The sequence below is a fragment of the Dicentrarchus labrax genome, unplaced genomic scaffold (genome assembly GCF_905237075.1).
Source record: "Dicentrarchus labrax unplaced genomic scaffold, dlabrax2021, whole genome shotgun sequence".
NCBI classification, from domain to species: domain Eukaryota; kingdom Metazoa; phylum Chordata; class Actinopteri; family Moronidae; genus Dicentrarchus; species Dicentrarchus labrax.
This window is the reverse complement of record NW_026136711.1, coordinates 32,135,202-32,160,289: the sequence shown is the minus strand read 5'-3', so window position 1 is coordinate 32,160,289 and position 25,088 is coordinate 32,135,202. Positions and strand designations below refer to the sequence as shown.

Sequence of the window (25,088 nt, the reverse complement as noted above, 5' to 3'; positions counted from 1 at the left end):
AGGGAGGGAGGGCGATAGACGGAGCATGAAGAAGGGGAGAGAGAGAGAGGGAGAGGGAGGAGGATGTGATGTGAGGAAAAGAGAGAGGTGTAGTGTCAGACAGAAAGAGAGAGAGGTGTAAAGGGGAGGAAGGTAGAGAGGAGGAACATCGGGAGGAAAACAAGAGATAATAGATGAGAGAATAAAAGGATGGAAGTAGACATGGCAGAAGAAATAAAAGGAGGATGAAAGATTAAAGAATAAGAGAGAGGAGAAGGGGATAGAGGGAAAGAAGGACAATAAAGAACAAAGAAGGGAAAACAGACGGCAGAGTGTAAGAGATAAGAAGGAAGATAAAAAATGGAAAGAAGAAACAAAAGATATGGCAGAGAGGACAAGGAAAGGGAAGGGAAAGAAATTAAGAATGAAAGAAAAGATGAAAGGGAAGCAGCAGACACACGTAGGAAGGTTTCTTTAGAAGTCAATATTGTTTTAGCAGATACAGAATATCATTTCATCCTCAACAGCAAAAGAAAAAAAGTCCCAGTTTAAAGGCTGAAACTGCAGCACTGGATAAGCCTATTACAGCCTGTGTGTGTGTGTGTGTGTGTGTGTGTGTGTGTGTGTGTGTGTGGCTGTGTCTGGGAGGTTTTTGGATTTGTTGATCACTCATCACGAAGCTAAGACATGCACACACACACACACACACACACACACACACACACACACACACCGAAAGTAAAGCCTGTGTGACTGATAGGGTTTCCTAACAGCAGATCAGACTGTGTCTCTGTTCTGGCCCAGTGGTGTTTAGTCTGTGTGTGTGTGTGTGTGTGTGTGTGTGTGTGTGTGTGTGTGTGTGTGTGTGTGTGTGTGTGTGTGTTTGTGTGAGTACGTTCTCATTTTGTCTGTGTTCATAATTGAAACCAGGAAAAGAGAGATGTGTATAAGACAGGCGGTGAGACAGAGAGCACGACAGAAAAACCCTTTCTTTTTTTTAAAGACAGCAAGACAGACAGTGAGTAAGCAAGAAAGTTAGATAGTAAGACAGACAGCAGTTAGTAAAACATAAAAGTATGATGTAAGTAAGACAGATGGTCAGACAGTAAACAGTCAATATGAGGCAGACAGATTTCTGAGGGATAAGTTTAGATAGTAAGTATGATGTAAATAAGACAGGCAGTAAGGCAGCGAGACAGTCAGACAGTGAGATTTAAGGCAGCCAAAAAAAAACAACATAGACGGATTGTCATTACTTTTTTTAATGGGGGTCTTGCTGTGTGAGACAATGCAGCCCTCTTATTCATTTCAATGAAGCTGCTCTGTTGATGCAGCGGAGGGCGCCGGCAACAAACCAAAAAAAGTTGAACCAGGTTCTTTGGCTGCAGTCTTGGAACCCATCGGCTTTAGTCTGACGATGATTTAGCCCTCTGGGGGCAATAGCAATGTTTCAGGGATTCCAGTGTAGCCAACGGACGTCCAGATATCGGATACTGTTATTATGAGTGTGTGTACCAAGACTTCCTCTTCCTTGTGCCGGTCATTGTTTACAGTCCGATTAGCAACTTGAGATGTGAGAATTGAGCTGGAGAGACGACGTCTGCAATTGGACTGTTCTCTTTTTGTTATATTTTGGGTAATTTATAAACATATATATATATATTTGGTTGAAACCTTTGCCGTCGGAAGTATTAACTTCTGGCAGGTTTACCCATGGTGGTAAGGTCAAGGATCAGGGATCCAGGCTAAGAATGATCCAACCTACAAAACCTCATCATCCTCGAAGTTGCCAATACATTTTGAATAATCTAATAAAAAGCTATGTCATTGTCAGAGTATTTGCATTTGCGTTCCACCTCTTTAACTCTCCACATGGACTGTACCTGCAACCAAAGCCAACCAATATTACTCAACTACAAACAGACCAGAACCCTTTCGATACCAAAATTTCGTCCCCCCCGACTATAGAGTAAAGTCTTATTTCCGACACAGCTCTAGTACTACAGTATAAACAACTGTGCAGTGTTCTGGCGTCTGATAAGCCTTCAAACTCATTGATTCATTGTTCTCAAACTACCCTTCCTGGATTGGAACAAACCCCACCAATGTACCCCCTTAAATTCTATAACAGTTCATTTACATTTCAGTCTATCAACCTCAAAACCTGCGAGACACCTGCAAGCAGGAATTACAAAGGCAGACAGTAAGTGGGGCCAACTTATTTGGAACCCTCCTGAACAGCTTTGAAAGCCCCCTGCATCCTGCCATTTCTGTAATAAACCCACGATCCAAAATTCACACCCAATTTACACAACAACCAGACGAGCAAAGGTGAGAGAGTTAGCAGGGTAAACCCTCTCTCACCTTCTCTTCTCAAGCTCTCTTTTTCCTTCTTTAAACAACTATTTCTGGCACTTTTCGTGTGTACAAACGAGTACAACACTATAAATGTCTTCCAGACATTCTAACTGTCTGAAAATGTGCATCATTATCCCCACATTTAAACAATTATGGCGGCTCGTCTCTCTATGATAACAGGCTTTTTACTCTGCCTGCAAGTGCAGCTGTCTGGAAACAGCAATAAACACTTTTGCCTTCCGAATTAGTCGGACAACACGTCACACGACCTAGTTCTTTTCCCAACAATACCCAACCCTCAGACAGACAGACAGACAGACAGACAGAGAGAGAGCAGGCTGTCTGTCAGCCAACACGACAGACAGAAAGTGAGTTGGCAAGATAGTAGCCGTGTTGTAAGTAGCCATGGGTGGTCAGGCAGTGAGACGCGCAGTGAGTCAGCAAGACAGGCAAACAGGCAGGCAGGCAGTCTGTGAGACAAGCTGGCTGTCTGTTTGCACAAAAGACAGGCAAGTAGTCAGTCAGCAAGACGGGCAGACAAACAGACAGATAAGAAATTGAGAGGCATCAAATCTGCTACACTGTAATCAGATTAGTGTGATCATACAATGACATCATTAAATCCATTACACACACACACACACACACACACACACACACACACACACAGAAATTAGTCTTGCACTGAAAATAACCTGCCTCTGTATGTGTTTGTGTGTGTGTGTGCTGAAAGTGTGTGTATATCTGTCTCCAAAAAATGTGTCTCTCTGTGTGTGTGTAGTTGTTTTAAACACTGTCTGTGCTTGTGTGTGCCTCTAAATGCAAGTGTGTATTTTACCAGCTTGCCTGCCTGCTGTTTTTAATTTTCTGGATTGAAATAAAGCATACATAATGTGTGTAGGTGAGTGTGTGTGTGGGCAGACCGACTACCTCTTTTCATCATTTTAATTTGTCTCGCCTGCTTTCTCTCAGCTTGCTCTGCTGTTAAAGGAAAATTCCACTACAAAATGCCATCTTTACAGATACTTTAAATCCCCCCAACATGAACCCACATGAAGACGCACACACACACACAAAACATACACACACACACAGACACACACACACAGACACACACAACCTTTGCTGTGACTTAGAAAGAATTAAATTGCAGTATTGTCTGAAATTAAAACAAAGCTGAAAAAGTATGTAACCTTTTTAATGAGCTAAAGGGAGAGCAACAAGTGGTTTTCTCAGTGCTGGCATTAAGAGGATGAATCCCTGCAATGCACCTGGACCTGAAGGCATCCCTGGCTCTCTCGAGATCGCAAGGTGTGTGCAGATAAACTGGCAAATGTCTTCACTGACATTTTCAATATATATTACTGCCCCAACCGGTTAGTCCCCAGCATGTTTTAAGAAGTCCAACATTACCATCAACAGGACTACGCTGGAGAGAGTCAAGTTCAAACCTGACCGAGACCCACCACACTGACATGATCACAAAGACAGCGAGACAATGGCTTTTATTCTTCTGCGGGAGGCTCAACATGGACTCCAGGATACTGGAGCTGCACTACCCTCAACCCTAAAGCATCAGTTATTCTTTCATAAACAAGTACACGAGGGTCCACTAGTGTCTCTGTGACATAAATCTCATCATAAGAGGATGTACCGGTGGGCTCTGTGCAAACATTTGCGTGCCCCCAGTTTGTTGTGACTGCACAGACTCTCTGTAAAGGTCAGTACAACCTCCAAGTGCACTCAGAAAGTTGTATAAACATAACTACTTCGTGCTTGTGGTGTCTGCAGCTGTGCATGTACGCCTCCATTTGGGAGGATATTAGAGGCGTAAGGCTCTAGAGAGGGCGACTGTTCAGAATATCACCAGAATGAAGCTGCCATGCATAGAGGACCTCTACACCCAGCAGTGCAGGAAGAAGGCCCGCAAGATCATCAAAGACTCCAATCACCCCAGTCACAAACTGCTGCTGTCTGACAGATGGTAGCTCAGCATCCGGTCCTGCACCACCAGGCTCAGGGACAACTTCATCCCGCAGGCCATAAGACTGTTGATCTATTGAGCTTTCAAGCTAGTATGTGCATCACCTGTACACCCTGTTCTTACTTTTCCAACCGATTCTCATCAAGCGTACTTTGATATTCGATATTTCAGTCTGCACCGAACTCCACTCGGGTATCTGCAGCGTTGACTAGGCTCCTTGTTTGATGAGTTCTTCAACATGCAGATCCACATAGACAAGAGCTGTTATAGGAGCCTCTTTAGACAAATTAATTCATACACACAGCAGATTTACGGTTGCAAGAAGTTTCACTGCTATATTGTAATTTTGTCAGGAAACAATCAACCATTCTCATTTTAGACTTGTAATTGTATGCACACATTTGCATAAAAATAGTGTTATGGTTAATTTGTAGGATTGTGCAGGGATATTGAGTCGCAAAGGGTAAATGAATATGGTAATATGAAAATGGTAAGGTTGTGTGTGATTTCTCTCCTCTCTGGTTTGTTTTCTTGTGTTTCTATTTGTTTTTATTTTCTGTTATTCTTTTGTTTGTCTTTCTTCTTTTCCACGTGATTCCTCTCCAGCCTGCCTTCCTCACTGTTTCCCTCATCCTCTCTTTCTCTCTTTGTTTACAACACAATCTCTTCTCGACAGAGGACATTTTTAATAGTCTACTGCGTCTAGCCTCAAACAGAAGCGGGGGAGTAGGGGGTGGGCGAGTGAGGAAAAGACGATTGTAGACAGAGGAGAGAGGGAGAAGAGAGAGGGAGAGAGAGAGAGGGAGGTAAAGGTGGGGGGCAGACAGAAAGACAAGCAGAGGGTGAGATAATGAGATAGAAAAAGGATGAGAGAGAGAGGTGGATTTGTTATTCTTGCAGGGTGTTGCACAGACACAGACACAGACACAGACAGACATTACCTCACACAGCTGCTGCAGTGAGCAGAGAGGGTGACAGTGAGTGTGTGTGTGTGTGTGTGTGTGTGTGTGCGTGTGTGTGTGTGTGTGTGTGTGTGTGTGTGTGTGTGTGTGTGTGTGTCGCAGCCAGGCGTGAACCTGTTTATAATATCCTGAAGCACAGATTTTAGTCAAATGTCAAGCTTTTATCAGAAAGTGTTTTCTCAGAGAGCAGAAACTGTTCTTATATCAGCTCTTATTTTTGTTTCTTTGGCCATCGTTTCTCTTGGTTATTAATGACATTGTACGTGCTATAACGAAGTTTGACGGGCCAATAAAAAGGAGAGGTCAGATGATCAGACAGGTTGTAAAAAAGATAGTTTAACCTAATAATCTACACAACTTTTTTTTGGTATGAAATGTCAAATGGCAAATGTTTGCACAAGAAAACTCAAAGCTGAACCAGGGATGGATGGTGTAAAACTGACAGTTTAAGTAAAAATTGTATCATTTGCGTTTGTGCTTTCTTCCAAATAGGTTTGGCTAAACTGGGGGTTTGTTTAAAACCTGTTTGTTTGCCTGACCGTTTGCTGACATTACTCAGCCCGGTGAATAAACAGTGGCCGGCAGCAGTTTGAGCAAGGTCTGAGGACAGTAGCAGCAGAATGGATGGATGTGTCAGCTGTGCTTATGTGCTGCTGATGGCTAACACTCGGTGTCAATGGGGTAATTCTTGTCTGAAGCATTTGTCAAGGCTCAGAAACATTTATGAGTCCCAGAAAAAAAGGATATTAGTAAAATGTCTCTAACTTATTATTCACATTTTATTACATTTAGTAAGTTTTTGATGAATACATTTCACCAGTCACTGGTTACATGCAAGATGTAACAAAACAGTTTAGTTTGATACCCCTCAGTATTGTCTTGTTCTGATCTATGAAGTGACTGTGTACATTTTTTGGCTGTATTATTAACAGGAATGACAAAAACAGCGTTGCTACCATGTGTTTCTTGATCCACCAGCACATGCTTGTTTATTGTGTAATACAGTGGCTCTAAAACTCTTCTCAATAAAGTACCCTTTGAAATATTTGTTCAGCCAAGTCCTCCTAACCAGTGCAAAACATGTGTGGGAGAAAAATGGCTAAAGAGGTTCAATCATTCAGCACTGTGCACAAAAAATCTTGGAACTGTAAAAGCACAACGTCTTGGGAGGGTTGCAGCTCAATGAGGTAAAGCCCATTCAAACATGTTCTACCTGATACTGCTTTTCGTTTTCTTTTTCACTTCTTTCTCCATGTTTTCAGCTGTATTGTTGTTATGTTTCTACTATAAAAAACTCGTTCAGTATTGAAACTGGCTTCCCGCTGACACCACTGCCTTTCTTCTTCTGTCAGGTTTTATAGCAGTTAACAATTGTATTGAAATAGAAATGCTAAAAATATAATTTATCAAATGTACATTTCCATTTTTTATCGAACATATTATAGTAGAATTATTTTAGGAATTATGCACGACTGATCTTTTTTAATCTCACGTATCCCCTACAGTACTCCAAAGTACCCTTAGGGGTACACTCACCCCTGTTTGAGAAACAGCAGTCCTCCATCAGTACTTAAAGGATGTGTTTAGCTACAGTACTGCGGCGTATAACGACTAGCATTTTGGCAGATACACGATCCCTGTAGTTATGCAAGTAAAAATAGAAGAAAGAAGAGGTGTTGGGGCACTATATATATGGTCTATATATGTAGATTAAGACTTTTGTGCAGAAATTGTGGAACATATCCCCCAAACTAAACCACAAAGTTAGCAGTTTGTCTCTCGAAACAATCCATATGAATGTGATCTGATCTGGTAATGCTGGCAGAACTGTTTTTTTGTTTTCAAAAATGATTTACATGACTGTTTTCTGCTCTGCAATTTCTATGATTAAGTAAAGTCTTGACACAAAAATTACGTACTGCGGTCACAGTTAGGGAAAGATTGTGGTCATGGTTAAAATAATCCAACGTCGACTGTTGATAGGAAACAGAACGCGAACTGCGGTCCCCTGTGCCAGAGTCAGACACTTTGTACATCCAGACATCCACCCAACCTCCTGGGGTTTTTGTTGCCCATCAACGTCGCTTCTGAGAGACAGCGTTCATTATTCGCACAGACACAAGAGGACCTTGTCACAGAGACTTAAACATAGGGCGTTATGAGCGTTTGAACGACCAGTGTTGTTGTTTTTTTGTCATAAGCTGAAGTGCAGCAGACTAAAATGGTTGCCACTATTATGTCACTTTTGAACAAGAAGCTTTAAGGGATTTCTGCAGCCTGACAGCACAACCAGTCAGGAAGCGATATTAAATTATAGATGCAATTTTTAATCAATTGCATTGAACACTGTATTACAGCTGTATTTTTTTGGAAATGTAGTTTTCCACAGAGAGTGTTTTGGTTTGATGGTGCGTTCCCCAGCTGCCACTATTCGAGACACAGCTATGGATTGAAAACTAAATGTAACTGTAAAACCTTACCAGAACCCTAATCCTAAACTAACCCCTTGTAGACATTAAGACCTATACGTACTGTAACAGGTTTGTCTGTTGTGTAGTCTGACATTTGGTTCCCATGTAGAAGCCCAAGAACACACACATACACTCGCTCATGGACACACACATACTGTACACAAAATGCAGTCGCGGAAGTTTGGGATTGCTCAAGCCTGCCGTTTTTTGGTACAGGGCTAAAGTCAGATTAGTGCTAGTCTGTCTGTCTGCTTTCACGGAGAAACATGCTTAATCCCTGTTTAATCCCACCTGCAACAGGATTGGCCACAGCCTAAGACTCTGATGGCTATTACCCCGAATACAGGCATTAGACACAGACTACCACACACCTGGGCTGAGAGACACAAGGAGAGAGAGACGTAAAAAAAAAACCCAAAAAAACAAGAATTACATTTGTTTTGGCAATTGTGTGTTTGTCTTGTTCACAAATAATTCATGTCGAATTGAGCTGAATTGATAAAGAAGCAGAAAGGCAGAAGAATGAGCAGTAAACCAATTGGAGAGTGAAGGATTTGAATGAGGATAGGACACGGAAAGTAAGACAGGAGACAAAAAAAGTAAGACAATAAGAGAACAGACAACAAAAACAGAATGAAAGCATTTTGACATTGTGTGAGATAAAATAAGAAAAAGACAGAAGAGGTAGATAAACATACAAACACCTAGGTGAAAAATGACAACGAATGAGAGACTAAATGAAACAGAGAAAGTTACAGAGGAAGAAAAGTCGTATTCAGGGTAGACATTAGCGTTGTGTGAACTAATTTTTGTTTATTATTTGACATTACGAGACCTCCATCCAACCTAAAAAGGTGTCATGGATAAAGTGCAAGACTTAAGGAAGGAATAAGACATTTTGATGTGTCAGAGCAAATAGTACAACATCTTTTCAGTTGGTTAGGTTTTGGAATAGATGGTGGTCAATAATATAAAAACGTCAACACTGGGTGCTCGGTTAGCCCAGTGGGTAGAGCTGGCGACCCATGTACCGAGTCCTTGCTGCAGTGGCCCAGGGTTCGGGTTCGACCTGCGGCCCTTTGCTGCGTGTCATCCCCTCTCTCTGCCCCCCTTTCCTGTCTGTCTTCAGCTGTCACTATCATAAAGGCAATAAAAGCCCCAAAAAATATATTTTTAAAAAAGTGAACACTGACTTGATGCACAAGACAGGTGGTGCTTACTCTTTTAACTACTTAACTAAAACCACAAACTTTCCCTGATCTAACGTTAACCATAGTGTGTCAGACTTACAGTAGTTGAACAATGCCATTTTTCTGACAGCTAGTTATTCCGAAATCCCAAATAGTCCAAAAAATTTGTCATTGGACTGAAACCCATTTGTCCGACAGCCCGTTTCCCTGAAAACAAACGCCCATTGCTCTGAAAATACCAGCCTGGTATAACATGCTTAACTAACTATTTTTGGTGGCTAAACCTAACCAAACTGCAACCGTTAAACAAATGTTTAATATAGTAATGTGGTGACGAAGGTCACCTGAGTTATTGTAACCAAGGTCAGCTGACGTTTGCACTTCAAACTTCACTAAGAAATTAAAAAACTTCAAGGAGACTACTTTCGGAACAACGGGTCTTTGGAGCAGAGGGTGTTTGTTTTCGGGATAATGGGCTGCTGCACAAAAGGGTTTTTGGTCCAATAGGACATTTTTAGACTGTTTGGATTTTGGGATAATGGACTGTTGGAACAAAGGGGAGTCCCCTGTGGACTGCTGGTCTCCATTGGTAAAGTCCTGTGCTTTGTACCCCCAACATCCACCCTGATCACCTCCTCAGTCAGTTCCCTCCAAAAATGTATTTCAAAAACCATTTATTAGCATATGAATGTAATTTTTAGGGGGACAGGGTTGCAATCAAATATCCATGAGTGCACCTCGCACCATTGTTCTAACAGCTTATCTCGCAATCAGGAAAAAAAGGTAAAATGATTGCCACTATGATAAATTTTAACGGTTGTAAAATCCTGTGTCATAGTGACAGCTGTGAGTTATTTTGGCGTCTGATAAGCCTCAAAACTCAGGGATCTGTTACTCAAACTGCCGTTCCTGGATTGTATTTCATTTTCTCACCGTTTCCTGAAACAGCATGCCCCCCCCCCATCCTGCTCAGTGTAGCCCCTTCTTTTAATGCAGTGCCATTTTCAGTCTAAACACCACAAAGGCAAAGATAAATAGATACACTCACTCTCAACAGCGAGTCAGACAAGCAGAGTAATAGCGAGTCCTCAACCCAATGATTCACCCAATTCACTCTTCAAGGGTGCGATAAAGAGGGAAAGACACAGACGGAGAGAGACAAAGGATGACCACACCTGGGTGTCCGTTTTGGTGACTCAGCCCCTTTTAGACGGTAAACTGACTCACTGCCAGCTCGACTATCATTGTCTCAGCCTGCTGTCTGTGCCAAGGCCTTCTACAAACAGCACAGACAAATAGATGAGCTCTCTCTCTCTTTGGCTTTTACTACATTAAAAATTAGGTACGAGGAGACCACCCAAGTGCACTAAAATATCTGTGAAAATAATTAAAAGAGGTTTACCTGCTTTACCTTTGAGATACGTCCTTAGCTAAATTCTATTTAAACAATTTTATTTTAAAACTAATACTTTAGGCACCTTAACAAATTCGTATTTTCTCAAATAAATCCAGACAGAAGAATTATGTTGAGACCTTTTTCCATGCTACTATTTAAAATGTGTTTTGTTGCTCAGACTATTTCAGTATGCTAACCAATAGACACGTGGCAATATGTGTAAATGTATGTAATGTAACATGTATGTATATTAAAAAACATCTATGCATTTGTTTGAATTCTAAAATGCTGCACATGCTAATTTATTATGCTCGTGAATTTTAGCTTGCTAGTCTTTTATTGTACCAGTATTGTATTGAACCAATGTCCAATGTAAGACGATGTCAGAGGTACGTCTCGATCACATTCCCTAGAGGATGAAACCTACTCACTTTCAGATTTTTCTTCTAGCGCCAACATGAAGTCGATATATTTGGTTTTTAGGAAACTAATGGATGGATTACCATGGGATTTGGTACAGGTATCCATTGTGCCCAGATGATTATTTTTAATGACTCTGGTGATCCCCTGACTTTTCCTGTAACAGCAGATCAGAGTTAACATCTACTGCATGGATTGGCACAAAATGTTGCACAGGCATTTGCGTTTTTTGTCCTAATTAATTGTGTGAAGTCTGATTTAAGTTTTAAACCTCTGCGAATTTAGTCTCAAGAGTTCATACTAGTGCCTCGAGCACAGAGTGCAGACAGTACAGTACCTGATGACAGCAGGACAAAGGGGGAAATTGTTATCATTATTTTGTCCAGCCTCTGCACAGTCCTGTTGATATCATTTCTGTCCAGCGGGGGGCAGCAGAAGCCCCTACACACTATCTTATTTATGGGGTGGATAGTCTGCTACCCTGCAGTCATATTGAATGTAATAGTAATCAGGCTTATAGACCTGATTTTACTAATCTTATTTATTTTTGGTTGAAAGGTGTTACCGTACGGTTCAGTTTAAATCAGTGGTAATCATGTTGACACACCAGTGTTCACTGGTTCTGTTGAATAATTCAAGCCCAATTCATACAGAGCTAAAATAAACGTGGTACAGGTTCAGCTTACACGATAAGGTCCTCATTTTATTTGGTGAAGTTATGAGATTTCTTCATGGTGCTTGAATATGATGACATATTATATTATATATTTAAATGTTTCCAGTCTTGAAAGCTGAAGATATTTTTTTGTAATTTGGTTGAACTGACCCTTTAAAGGACCCGTGTGTAGGATTTAGTGGCATCTAGCAGCGTAGTTACAACAGTTTACAACTCCCTCGCTTCACCCTGCCCTTCCAAGCGTGGTGGCGAAAACGCAAATGGCCCCATCTAGAGCCGGTGTTTGGTTTGTCCAGTCTGGGCTACTGTAGAAACACGGTAGACTCCATGGGAGGCAACCCAGGGATTGTAGATATAAAAGATAAAAGATAACAAAAACATAACAATTCCTATATTGAGGTGATTATACACTAATGAAAACATACCTATGAATATTATATTCCATTTCTGCCAATAGAGCCTCCTTAATGTTACACACTGGACCTTTAATATCTTGGTTATAATCACATCTACCAACAAAACCTTTAGTTCAAATCAGCACATTATGACACTTTCTTGGCAAATTATGATTATTTTTTTAATGTTTTATTTCCTGAGCGATGCATTCTGGTAGTATATTCTTGTCTTTCTACAAGTTCAGGGCTTTGATGAGTCCAGCTGGGCAATAAAACCACTTTAACATGCAGCTATAAACTCCTAGCAGACCTAAATTGAAAGTTGACTCAGATGAGACATGCTGTTACAGTCTCGCCCCATTGGTCCCTGGGGCCTGTCAATCATGGAGCTGACGTAATACTGTCTGGCTCTGTCGATCCACTGCGCACACACACACACACACACACACACACACACACACACACAAATATTCTACAATCTCAGTCAGCTTTTAAAGTACTTTTGGGTTTATAAATATTTTAAAAGTCTGGATACACGTGTCCACTGTTCTTAATGGGTTTCTGCCTGCGTGTCAATTAAGTGTATTTAACTGAGATGAGAAATATTATTAGCATATTTTGGCAACATGTTTTGAGTAACAATATATGCTGTGTTTTTCATGTTTTGTCACAAGAGTCGAAGGAATAGGCCTTAAAGTTCATCCCACCCCTATTTGGGCCTTTCATTAGTGACGGCTACAAAATAAGGGTGAATACAGCAACAAGACACCAGCGGGAGGCTTTCATCGAGCGGCCGCTGCCAAGAGTGTTGAATTTGAGCCACAGCCGCTGAAAGCTACCTCGTTGCTTTTTTAAATGTTGTCTAAATCTAGATTTAGTTTTAGCCAACAATCATACACACACTGCTGAAGCCGAAACAGCTGCTCCGCATTAAGACGGAAATAAAAGTAGATGTTCAGATTCACTGTGAGCGAGCCGACTCGACACGTTGCTTCGACAAACTTCTGCTGTTTAAATTAATGGTTTCAAGCTAATTGTGATTCATTTGTGCACATGAACGTCAAGTTAGTTCGCTGATGAAGACCATGAGATACTTTGGATTTTGCCTGTTGAACCAGGTTTTTGTGTTATGTATGGTTAAAACGGTGCCAGTGTGCATCATGTGATAATCCTTTACAACCTCTCACCGTTCCAGGGCTCGATCGTAACCCCTGTTTCTCAATGATTTCTTCAAGGATGGTGTTTGGTTTGGTTGAAAGCTCTGGAACAAGCAGCCGTAAACACACCAAAGTCCAACTTTACGTGCAGGTGATATGCCAACCCTTCCCATTAACATCTGGGAGGTGAATAATAGAGAGCGACAGGGCCTGTGGAGGAGGGACGGGTCAGACAAACACAGGACTTTTGAAACCAAAAGTCAGCGTTGATGTTTCGTAACATATTTAAACGTACCGTAATAAGTTAACTGCGCAACAGATATGTAAAAACATTATTAGCTTTTCTGAAATCTAACCATTCTGCGACCGTTTTACGTTTACCACGTGTTTTATTACTGTTACCATGACAACGAAATTTGTTTGATATACAGTAGATGCCACTAAATCGTCCACGCTGGCCCTTTAAATGACACCTGAAAAAGGATTGGCGTGTCACCTGATCGAGACATTGGACTTTGGCGTATGAACTACGTGCGCTTTGAAAGTGTGAAGTTGTGTTATTTATAGACGCAGATTGAAGAGATCAGTTTGGGGGAAAAGCTTGAGGAGTTTTTTTTTTGGTCAAAATTTTAACACTTTGTGACATGACTGTAATTTATACAGACAATTTATGGATTTGAGAGCACAAATTATCAATTTCTATGCCAAATTTCTTTCCATGACACCAGCTCGGTTGCACTGAAATAAAAGCAAATTTTAGGTTTTACATCAGAGGTTCCCCACTAGGGGTCGCCAAAGCTTCATGGGGGGGTCACCAGGCCTTCTTGATTTTAAGGGGTGTAAGAAAACTCATATTATCTCAGTGTTTTGTTCATTTCTGTGTAGAAAACTAAATTAAATGTGTCTTTTTAATGTGTAGATTATTATTAAAGATTAAGTTTCAGGAAGAAGAAAAAAGGTAGGAGGAAAACAAAAACTCTTATGCTTTATTAACAGGAAATAATCTGATAGAATTTATTACCGTTTTTGTTAGAATTATAGTTTGCCAGCTTACTCAGAAAAAGTGTCCCTTAATGAAAACCTTTTAGGTTATGATTTTCTTTTATAAATAAATGCAAAAACTGTACATAATTTATGTTTCTTTATATTTAATCTTCTCTTATTTAAGACCTGTATGATTATTATTATTATTTTTTTTAACAGCCCTCTGGGGAAAATCTGTCACAATGACCCTGACTCTTCATCGTCTGTATTTTCCTCTATCTGCTTTCGTCGGGGCTGTGATGTGCCAAAAAAGCAAGTGGAAATTGGAAATGAGAGACAGACTCAGACGGTGTCACAGAGAGAGAGAGAGAGAGAGAGAGAGAGAGAGAGAGGGAGGGAGGGAAGGAGTCACTGAGAAATCCCTGGAGACACAGAGAGAGAGAGAGAGAGAGAGAGAGAGAGAGAGAGAGAGAGAGGAGGGGGAACAGACAGGACCAGACAGACGTCCGTTTAGCAGTTTAGTCGCCGGTCACTCGGCTGAAAACACGGAACCGTTCAACCAGATTTCCCCCACTAAAGCGGACGGAACCGGACATTTCCAACAGCGTTTACCGGCCGTACCGAGCACTCACCGGCGGTGGTACGGCCGACCGAAGGGTAGATAGATAACTAGATAGATTCCGGGAGGAAGAGGAGGAGAAACCGGAGAGGAGGAGGAGGAGAGAACCGAGGACAGGAGGAGGACTGACGGACGGAGGAAAAGAGGGAAGGAGAGGAGGCTGGAGAGAAAAAGGAGAGGAATTTTTTTTTTTTTTTTTTATGAAAGGGGAGAGAGAGTTTCTTTCTTTCTTTTCTTTTCCTTTTTTTTTTTTTTAGTCTCTTCTCCTTTTTTCCGGTCGCTTTCTCTTCTCCAGCTCTTCCTCTTCTGGAGTATTTATGTCTGATTTTAGGAGCCCGTAAATGTTGAACTTGATGGGTGTTTTAAACGCCACCGCCGCCAATGTCTCCTGTACTTGTAACTGCAAGCGCTACACCTCCCTCCAGAGCATGGAAATCAGTGAGTACTACTTATATTCATATAATATACTTTATATGTTTCTTTACCGGGTGTTTTTTTGGGGGGTTAATTAAGCCAATGGACTCGTTGTCTGCTCGGTTACACCTCCTCGCAGTTACAGACAGGAGGACATCATGTTATAAGTTTGTGGAGTTCACTCGTTTGGCACATTATGAGATGTCGGTTTGTGTCTGCTTTTTTCCCCTTTTCTTTAATTAACCACACAAAACGCATTCACTCTTTCATTTTGAATCAATTGAATGTCTGCTTATAAGTTTGTAACATTACAACCTCTGTTTCCCCCCCGAGACTGTCGCAACTATTTATATCTTCATTTAAAAAGACGTGAAGTTTTTCTCCACCACCGTTGAACTTTTACCCATTTCTGACTAATAACGCTTGATTTTGAACTTGAACCAAAAACCGCAAGCTTCCTATGGCTTTCCCCACAGAGCCGAATTGAGTGAACCTCCCGTTTTGCTTCATTTCGGTCATTTTCGGGCTTTTAAAATGTGTTTTGTCCGGTATGAAAGCTAAGTTTGGACATATATTGTAGTTTTTTCGGTGGGGTTCCGGAGCCGTTGTGTCTGTCTTTGATCTGTAACGTTCAACTCGCTTCATTTGAAAAATCTGCCTTTACGCTGGGCTGAAGGAGGGAGGGAGAGGGGGGCTTTAACGGTAGAAAATACCACCTTAAATGTGTTCAAACTACCAGGAAGTTACCGTAGAGACACCGAGAGCTGGATAATGGATGAAAATGAAAGGTGGGTTTGTTCGGTGTAAAAAGGGGCGAGTTGGAAGTTTGGTCGCCGCTTCGTCATCCGAGTAAAAACCCAGACGTCTGTCTAGCCGTCTGCCTGCGTGCGCGCGCGTGTGTGTGTGCGCGCGTGCGTGCGTGGTCATGTGTGTGGTCGTATCCGGGAAATCCCTGTGTGTGTGTGTGTGTGTGTGTGTGTGTGTGTGTGTGTGTGTGTGTTATATATGAGTGTGGTTTTATGTGTTGTTTGGTGAAGCCATTCACAAAACCTTCATTAGGTTAGGGGTTCTAGTCCCACTGGGTAATGTATATATACAGTCATAATAGGCTACTGAAAGGTCATTTAGATGAGAGCTGAGTGTGTGTGTGTGTGTGTGTGTGTGTGTCCAGCTGAAGTCAACAGGGCTGACTCAGACACACTCAGCTGAAGCAGGCACGATTCATCAGTTTGGATAAGAGGATGTGTCAGAAAATGGTCAAGAAGAGCCGATGCAGCTTCCCAACTGTGACGATTATTATATCATTATGTGCTTGTGACTGCGGCTCTTAAAGGTCCAGTGTGTAACATTTAGGAGTATGGAATATGGTATTAGGATTTCATTAGTATATAATCACCTGAATATGTGAGCCGTTATGTTTTTGTTACCTCGGGCACTAGATAGGGGCATTTGTGGGTTTTTTTTTCTCACCTTTCACAGCCGCCGTAGTTTCTCCTTTTGCTCCTACACGGGGAGGGTGAATAGAGGAAGTAGACGCCACTGAATCCTTCACACTGGAGCTTTCAGTTGCTTGTCAGGCACAAAAACATTACATTACATTTTATAGACCAAACAATTAATCAGTTAATCCTGTAGGTAATAAAACAAAATACCTAATAATTTAATGGGAAGCGAGCATTTATCCTCACAAAGCCAGACTAGAATGCGTGCGCTCAGTTCACACGACGCGGTTCAAGCCTGGAAAGCACGCACGGAGATGAATTCAGCCTCGAAAATCCCAAACCTTGTGAAAAACAATTTGTTACGGACTTAAAAAGAAGCGTGATTCAGTGACTCCATGCCCCCCTTTTCTTTTCCACCTTAGATTTATTTAGAAACTGATTTTCTTGGATGGTTGATGACAGGCATGTTATGACTTTCCATTTTTAAATGTGGACGCAAAGATTATCGAGAAGCCAGTGACTAATGCATTTGCCTTTTCATGTGTAGGAAGGGTTCACGCTGGTGTCATCAGCCATGCAGCCTACTTGAAATGTCATTTGTCCTGAACAGATGCTTATTGAGCCTCGCCAGACCAGTTTAAAAACCAGTAATACTATTATACACGATACTCTTAATATATTCAGTTGCAGTGTTGGTAATGGAGTTGTAAAGGCAGTATTTGTAGCAGTAATAGTTGGAATAATAGCATTAATACTAACAGAAGTAACAGCAGTTGAACTAATACTAGTATTAGCATTAGAAGTAGCAGCAGTGCTAATACGTTAGTCAGGAAAACTGCAGCAGTAGTAATAACAATACATTACGTGGCCAAAAGTATGTGGACATATAACAACATTTCACCCATCAGGGAGGCTGGAAGTGTGTGGAAGAGTTGGGGGTGCTGAGAGAAAATCTTTCTCTATAAGGACGTCATAATAAATGCTAAATGCATGAAATTAATGGGTCTTGCATTAATTTGAGGATATTTCATTATTTAATAGTTATGAACCACATTTTACACATATTCTATAAGTTTCTAGCAGATAAAACTGATAAAAAAACAAGAAAATGTGCTAATGGTTTTCATTATGCCATATTTTAGGGGGTGCTCCAGCCCCCTCAGCACCTCTACTTCCAACGCCCATGACACCCATACGTAAAGACAACAGGTCCCTCCAAAGCCATGGACATTATGCTGCTGTAGTCAGATGTGCAGTTTATCCCAAAGGTGCTCGATGTGGAAGTCAGGGTCAAGTTCTTTGACACCAAACTGGGAAAAAACTCACATATTGGGCCATTGTCATGTCAAAACAGGAAAAGGGCCGTCACTAAACTGTAGCCACAAAGTTCAAAGCACACCATTGTCCAAAATATAGTATGCTACAGCGTTACGGTTTAAGGGCCGATCAAATGTACACTAAAGTATGCCCACATAGATCTTAACAGTTGTAATCATAATAGTTGTAACATTAAGAAATAGCAATCAGTCAGTGAAACCAGATCATTGCCTAGACTTGTAACAGAAAGACAAGATAAGCGTGCAGGCAGGGACACACACACACACACACACACACACAAACACACACAGTTCTTCTGTCTGAGACATGATGTTTAGTCTGCAGACAGAGGGAGCGAAACCAAAGGAGGAGAGAGAAAGGCTATAGAGACGGAGGAGAACGAAAGGCAGCGAGAAAAATTTGCCGAAACTTTAGAAAAAAGGAACAAGAAGTCATAAAGAGAGAAGAGAAAATAAGCAAGAAGAAGAGAAACATTCTGGTGAACTGAAAATTGTCTCATAGAAACTAAGTTTGGAACCTGAAACTAATGATGCTCTGGCCTTTATTTAAAAAAAACAAGATTATGTTTAAGGCGTGTCAGCTGTACTGGACATAATGCATCAGAGCGTGACAGGAAAGATGAAAGACACAGTGGAAGAAAGTATAACAGAGGATAATCCACGTTATACACTTGAGATGTGGTGATCAAAGGACAATGTAGACATGATAGAAAAAAAAGGGGGGTTCCCTAAATTTGTACTTCAGAAGACCTTAAAAATAGTCACATCTTGGGGGGAAAAGCTCTCATTTTAAATTAAATTCACCCAAACAAAAAAGTATCAATCCGTGCAGACAGTTTTTTAGTCGTATTTCATCAGGTTTTGACCACAATACAAAATTCAACATGTCTCTTAAGATAAGACTTATTTGTAATGAGCATCCAAAACAACAAAGGCAGCTCAAATAAACCTGCAGTCCCATCATGCACCTCTAACAGCTGCATTTAGGGCATTTAAATACTTTGAAGTCAGATCAATTCAGACATCCCAGACTTGTAAAGCAGCTACAGAGACCCTGACTCACTTCAAACTATCAACCGTCTGTCGCTCTTCGTCTCTCCCGCACACAGCTCCTCATCTGGATCTGTGAAGTTGTAATTGTAGGGTTACATATACCTGTTACACCCCCTCTGACATATAAGAGCACACACATATGCAAAAACACATCTGCTCTGAGCGGCAGACATTGCTAGTCAAAGCACATGACATCAGCATTACTCACAGGGTAGCCGCGTGTGTGTGTGTGTGTGTGCGGTGAAGTCACTGCTGGTATCATCTTGTACGAATCATTTCCTACCAGCAGCTTGGTTTCACTGTACATTTGTCACTACATGTCTGGCCTTTACAACAAACACCTCCAAAGTCTGTCTCAATAGCCAATATAAACGTTACCCACAGTGCGCGTGTGTGTGTGTGTGTGTGTGTGTGTGTGTGTGTGAGAGAGAGTTCAGCTCGGGGGTAGTGGTATTTATTTTGGTTATTGAATTTGAGGAAAAGAGTCAGAGTGTTCCTGAGTGAGCAGGAGGTGACTGGTCTGACTCACAGGAAGTAGGCTGTTGGCCTTCCACTGGGAGACAATTTCACACGGTCTGCGTGTTTGTTTTAGTCCCCGTCGCTGCGTGACACAACAGCCACGGAGATAGCGACCTACACACTGAAAATGTAAAGCTACCCGAACCCTTGCCTGGTTGCAAACAGTACAAACGCAAACAGGCGAGCAGCTGCTAGCACTTTTTTTGGAAGGACCAGCCGTCGCTGCGTCCACGGCTTAGAGCGCTGCCCAAGACGACTGTGATTGGTTTACAGAACTTACCCCTACACCAGAATGATAATGGCTTCTGTCAGACCTTTCTACAGTGCTAATGCTCTTTTCTGCTTGACACACATTCTTAAGTCGGTTAAGTCACAGGTTTGATCCCCTGCGTACCCATAAACAAGACACCGAACCCCTACCTGAGAGTTCTTGACTTCAGCGTTGAAGGGTTCTCGTATGTGAGGTTGAACAATACCTTTCAAATCCCTGATCGGATCCATTTGGGTTCAGCTTAAAGATTGAATTGAGATCGTAGTTTTTGTTAGCCGAGTGGGCAGAAACGTAATCACCGGCGCGTGAATACAATGTGAGAGTGAGAAGAGCAGCAGAAGATATTAAATGTCCACTTATAATCGTAAAGAGGTCTTACAGAGTGCTTTTCCTTTGTACTTCACCTGGTCTTGGCCCAACAGTCCTACACGGAGCACTTTAACCAGACATCAGATAAGTTTGACTGGTTCCTTTTGGCAGGCGACACGGGGCATTATTGTTAATTAATTACAGCTAGTGTAACAGCAGAGAGGACAGCGCCGGCTTACCTGAATGTTGTGCGCGTCGCTGATGAAAGAGAACAAGCCTTGACTAAAGATTTGTTAGCCTTGGAGCTCTATGAATGCAGTTTTATCAACCCCAACTACATCCAATGGAAACAGCTGTACTGTAGTTTGAGACTTTTGGTTACTGCGATAAAGGGACGTAAAAGCTTAGGCAACGTCAGAGCTGCATGAGATTTCTGAACATATTTCCAGCTACTGCGAGTGAACTGCAATTGTCTTCATCCGTTTGGACGTCTCTCCATTCCTCATAGACCGTATCATCCACTCCTAGTTTATCCTAATTATGTGTAAAGCAGCTGCAGTCAACAATATTTACTGTATTTTTAGCTTGAAGAAAAAGTCCCTCTTGCATCTGAAATCCGTCATGTGCCATTCTGTCATTGTCATGTGTCAATCCGTGCAAAAAACATCACTCTTCCACATCCCGTTCGAGCTGCAGCTCCCATGTGACACACAGATGATGTTTACTAATCAGCGTGAGAACAAAAAGCAGTCATCCACTTCCACTTTTGACAGCGGGGGTTCGTGGTGCGAAAGTACAATCTGAGGCAACCTGCATGCAACTTCGCGTTTGATCGCTCGCACTGTAACAGCCGCACCCGAAGCAACTTTTACGCCATTTAACTGAGATAACTTTCATAAACGTGCTGTCACCGTTGCGTGGATGAGACAGCGTGAGCCAGGAGACGCAACAATGGCAAGAAAGACAAAGACGTATGAGTTCAGGCACACGCTGTTACTGAACTGTTGGAAGTTTTGTCTGTAATGCTGCTCTCTGTCAGTTTCTATAGGTGTAATGTTTGGGATTTATTATCTAAAATAATCAGATATATGAGCTGTGGTTGAGGGATTGCACTGAGCGCTCCAAAAACGTGAAATAAGAGTTCAATTCTGTCACATTTTCAAACGCGGTCAGGAGTTATGAGGCAGTGTCTGTCTTTCTGGTCTTTTCGCTCTCATTGATTGGCTTTCTTTCTTTCCTTCTGTCTGTTTCTCGGTCTGTCTCTTTCTCTCTCTCACTCAGTGAATCATGGAAATTAAATGATTGAGTCTGTTCTGGCTGGCCTCCTAGACTTATTATGTAAACCGCTCTGTCTGGCTGTCTCAGTACTCCGTGTGAGTGTAAGCGTGCACGTGTTGGTCTGCGTTTGTCTATTAATTTCCTGCCTGTGTGTGTGTGTGTGTGTGTGTGTGTGTGTGTGTGTGTGAGTGATGTCGTGATAGTCAGTTTAGGCAGGATTTGTAAAATGATATGCAACATTTTGTTGAACATTTGCCTGTTCTTGCAGTAAAGAAAGAAGGTTGATATCACGTGTGTTTACAGAAGCCTGTGCAGATCCGACTCTGCCTTTTGTGTTGTTCTGTCTTTGATTGACAGCTGGCTTCGTCCCAGAACCAGAATCGCTTAAATCCTCATGTACGATAAACAGACTAATTTGTCTCTGAAGAAATGGTTTATCCGCCGAAAGTCGACTCAGCTGCATCCTGTTTGTTTGCCTGTTCCATGTAACACACGATACTGGGAGCTTCCCAGTTCAGCCACGGTCTCAGTTGCTCAACATCACGTCAGTAGCGGCTGATGATGCAGGGAGGAGCGTTTCCTGTTGACATTCCCCCGTCTGGTTGTTTGACTCCTGCTGACAACCTGATGTCCTTCTGTTGATGTTTCTCCCTTTCATAGTTTTCTCCTTTCTGTCCTCCATTTCTGCCTTTCTTCCTCTGTTGGATTATAGAGTGGGAGGAGCTATTTCAGGCCGATCGCATTCATTTATCCCATAGGCAATGTCAGTCGATTCATAGTTGCAGCCTTTCCACGGCCTGGATGAGCGTAATAACTGTGTAACAACATTTAATAAATAGTCTTTTTACTAAAATTCAGGGTGTCCGAGGGGTCTTCAAAGGCCTAAATATAATTTTGACAGGTATTATTATTAATTTGATTGGATAAATGAAGTTAGCGTTAAAATAAAATTTGGCTTTTAAATGTGTTTTAAATGGAAAGGATTGTATTGATCATGGTGTAACAACTCTAAATAGAATGGACCCAGTACAGATATTCTTTCATATCCTTTATACTTTTTAAAATAAAATAGGTCTTAAATGACATTCTTAATGGTCTAAAAAAGTTCTTAACTCTTAAATTTGCCTGCAGAAACCTGCAGAAACCCTCTAACTACAACTTCCAGTGTGCATTTTGGCAAGAAACACCCACTTGCAGAGGTTAAAATTCCATTAATGAAACTAGAGATTATGACAGCCTGAAGATTAAATCGGCTCACTTTTAAATTCCAGGTCATTTTTGGATGAATTCAGCAAATATGCTACCGCTCTGCGTTGGGCCTCTAGCTGGTTTCTTCTCCTTGTCACTGGCAGCAGAGGTTTGTGGGTATTGTAGTATTTTTTTAACTGTCCACCGGGCCAAACTGGTGGTAAATACCATAAGTCCTGTGTGTCTATGTTAAGAAACACTGAAGCTATCATTAAGCAAGAAATGTAAAATGGGAATACAGAATGAACACACTCCAACTTTGCAAACTATATTTTATTTCTACTGTCATTCATTTCTTCCACCTTCTTTTCCTCCGTTTAAGCTTCTTCCTTCTTCGCTTCCTTGCATTCATCCTCTCAGCTGGTCATTGTTTCTCGGTCTAGACACTAATTACGCTCACAGAAGCCAGAAAAAAAGTAATCGTCTTGGTCTCATCATGCATATATGTAGATGCATGCAGCGTGTGCGTCTAGGGGTCAAGGTCGTCGTCACTTTGGGGGGGTTGTGTGTGTGTTTGTGTGTGTGCGTTCTGCATATAATCTGCATACAAGACAGTGTTCAGCTGAGGCCTGTGTAGTCTGCTGGGCCCATATTGTCCCATTAATTGGTCTGAAGTCAGAGCGGGCCCTATATGTCTGTCTCGCAGTGTGAATAAATCTATACAGAGACTGTCTGAGGACCAAGAGGCTGCGCTATAAATAAAGGCAGTGACTGTCTGCCTGCTATATGCATAGGGTGTTATTCCACAATGTGGAAAAGATCGTCTCTTGTTTTTCATTAATTAGTCTGAAGCAGAAAACAAACTCTGTATGGCTGTCTGCTCCTCTAAATACTTCAATTGTAGTCTGATTAAGAAGCTCAAAACAACTGTGTCTTGTCTTTCATTAATTAAGTCTGGCCCAGAGGAAGCTGGCGTAAGGTTGTCTAGTTGTTCACATTAACATCTGATTATATGTGAAGGAAAAAGTGTCTTTTGGCTTTTGTTAATTAGTCTGTAAGATCTTGTACATGTCTTGTATTTTATTTAGAGATTAAGAAGTCCATCAATCAATGAGTTGATTGACAAAATAAATCCTCAACTATTTGATAATAGATACATCTTAATAAAATTTAAATAAAACAAAAATATCAAATATAACTAACTTTCAGCTTCTCAGATGTAAAGATCTGCTGTAGCCTTTTTCTTATGCAACAGTAAATTGGTAATATGGGGGTTTTCGGACAAAACAAGCTATTTAAAGACATCGGCTTAGGCTTTTATGCCCGTCAAGTGATTCACTATATGACTGATTACACCTCTAAATGCCAACGTTGTCATCGGTAATATGGAAGAAAATATCTGTTTAAATGCTGAAAGTGTTTTGAGTCATTATGCGTCTTCTGACAACCTCAATTTTATCTGCTTCTGTGAGACTAAAGTGTCCCTCTCTTTTGTCACTGCTGGGCCTAAAGGTCAATACAGTCACTTATAGTTTATTATAAAGAGCGACCATTAACTAGTCTGAGCCGGTCTAAGCTGCCATTTGGCTTTCGAAAATGTCAGCTGATGATATATTGTAACCTGTGTTTCATTATTTAGTCATTTAGTCACTGAAGTAGTTAATCTCTAACAAAATGTTGTTTACCTGCGAGTACCTGCAGTTTTTTTGGGGGGTATTTTGCTGTTGGCAAGTCTTTAGCTGCTCGAGGGACCATCTGTTGTTCCGTCTCAGTTTACTGATTTTAATGTTTTTATGAAAAGAACTGCAGCCTTTAAACAAATACTTAATTATTATATGTCTGCACCAGCAGGATAAAGACATGCCTAATGCTAAAATATAAGAACCAATCTCTGAACAGACCTTCATGAGTGATTCAATCTGCACACATTATGTATGGCGTATAATTTCCATTACAGATTCAGATATTCAGATGTATGCATGCAAATTCTTGTTGTGTTGTGGGGGATTTTATTTTATTTTTTGCATATGAAACCAACGTTGCTCAGCATCTGCAGGGAGAGGGGGTGAAGTGAGGCACTCTGGGTGTCTGGGAGGGCACAGGTCAAGGGTCAGGTCAGGAGAAGGCAGGCAGGGGGAGGGGTAAAAGGTTCATTGTCACAACAGTGGGGGATGTTTTTTGGAAGTGTGTGTATTTTGTTATATTTCGCTACAGTTTATTTCTCACTGCTGTCCGAGATGTTGAGCTAATTATCTCATTGTGAGTGTAATGTAGTGTAGAGTTACCAAAGTGTGACCCGGCACGTTTTAAACTCACTGTCACAGTTATTGATTGCATTGATTAGCTCAGATTCATGTGCTTGTTTTATGGAGCGCAGATATGTTAAGGTACGTGAATGAGGCCTTTGAAGAGGTGTTACTGAACGATTTGTCACTTCAAAGTCATCAAGTATTTCCTGCTCACAATGCTGACTGTAAATGTGTAATCCAGCAACTGACAGCTGACTGACAGATTGAGAGACGGATGTTTAGCTAAAAAACTCTCAGATGACTGAGATCATAAACATTGGAACAGCTGCACCTGCTCCAGATATGCTAAGTACGCACGGTGAGTTTACGTTTTGATAACTGTGGTTATTGTTAATGTTTCAATATCAGTGCCTTACTTTAGGAAACATAAAATTTGC

The 25,088-nt window shown here is 41.4% G+C and overlaps 1 protein-coding gene across 2 annotated transcripts in view; it reads left to right on the top strand.

The window, feature by feature from the left end:
- Positions 1-14,439: 14,439 nt before the first annotated feature.
- Positions 14,440-25,088, top strand: part of pmepa1 (prostate transmembrane protein, androgen induced 1) — a 34,484-nt gene continuing 23,835 nt past the window's right edge. For both annotated transcript variants that reach the window (XM_051413808.1, XM_051413806.1), the window contains exon 1: positions 14,440-15,029. In XM_051413808.1, coding sequence (XP_051269768.1) covers positions 14,973-15,029 — 57 coding nt within the window. In that variant the 5' untranslated portion in view covers positions 14,440-14,972. The remainder of the gene's footprint in view (positions 15,030-25,088) is intronic.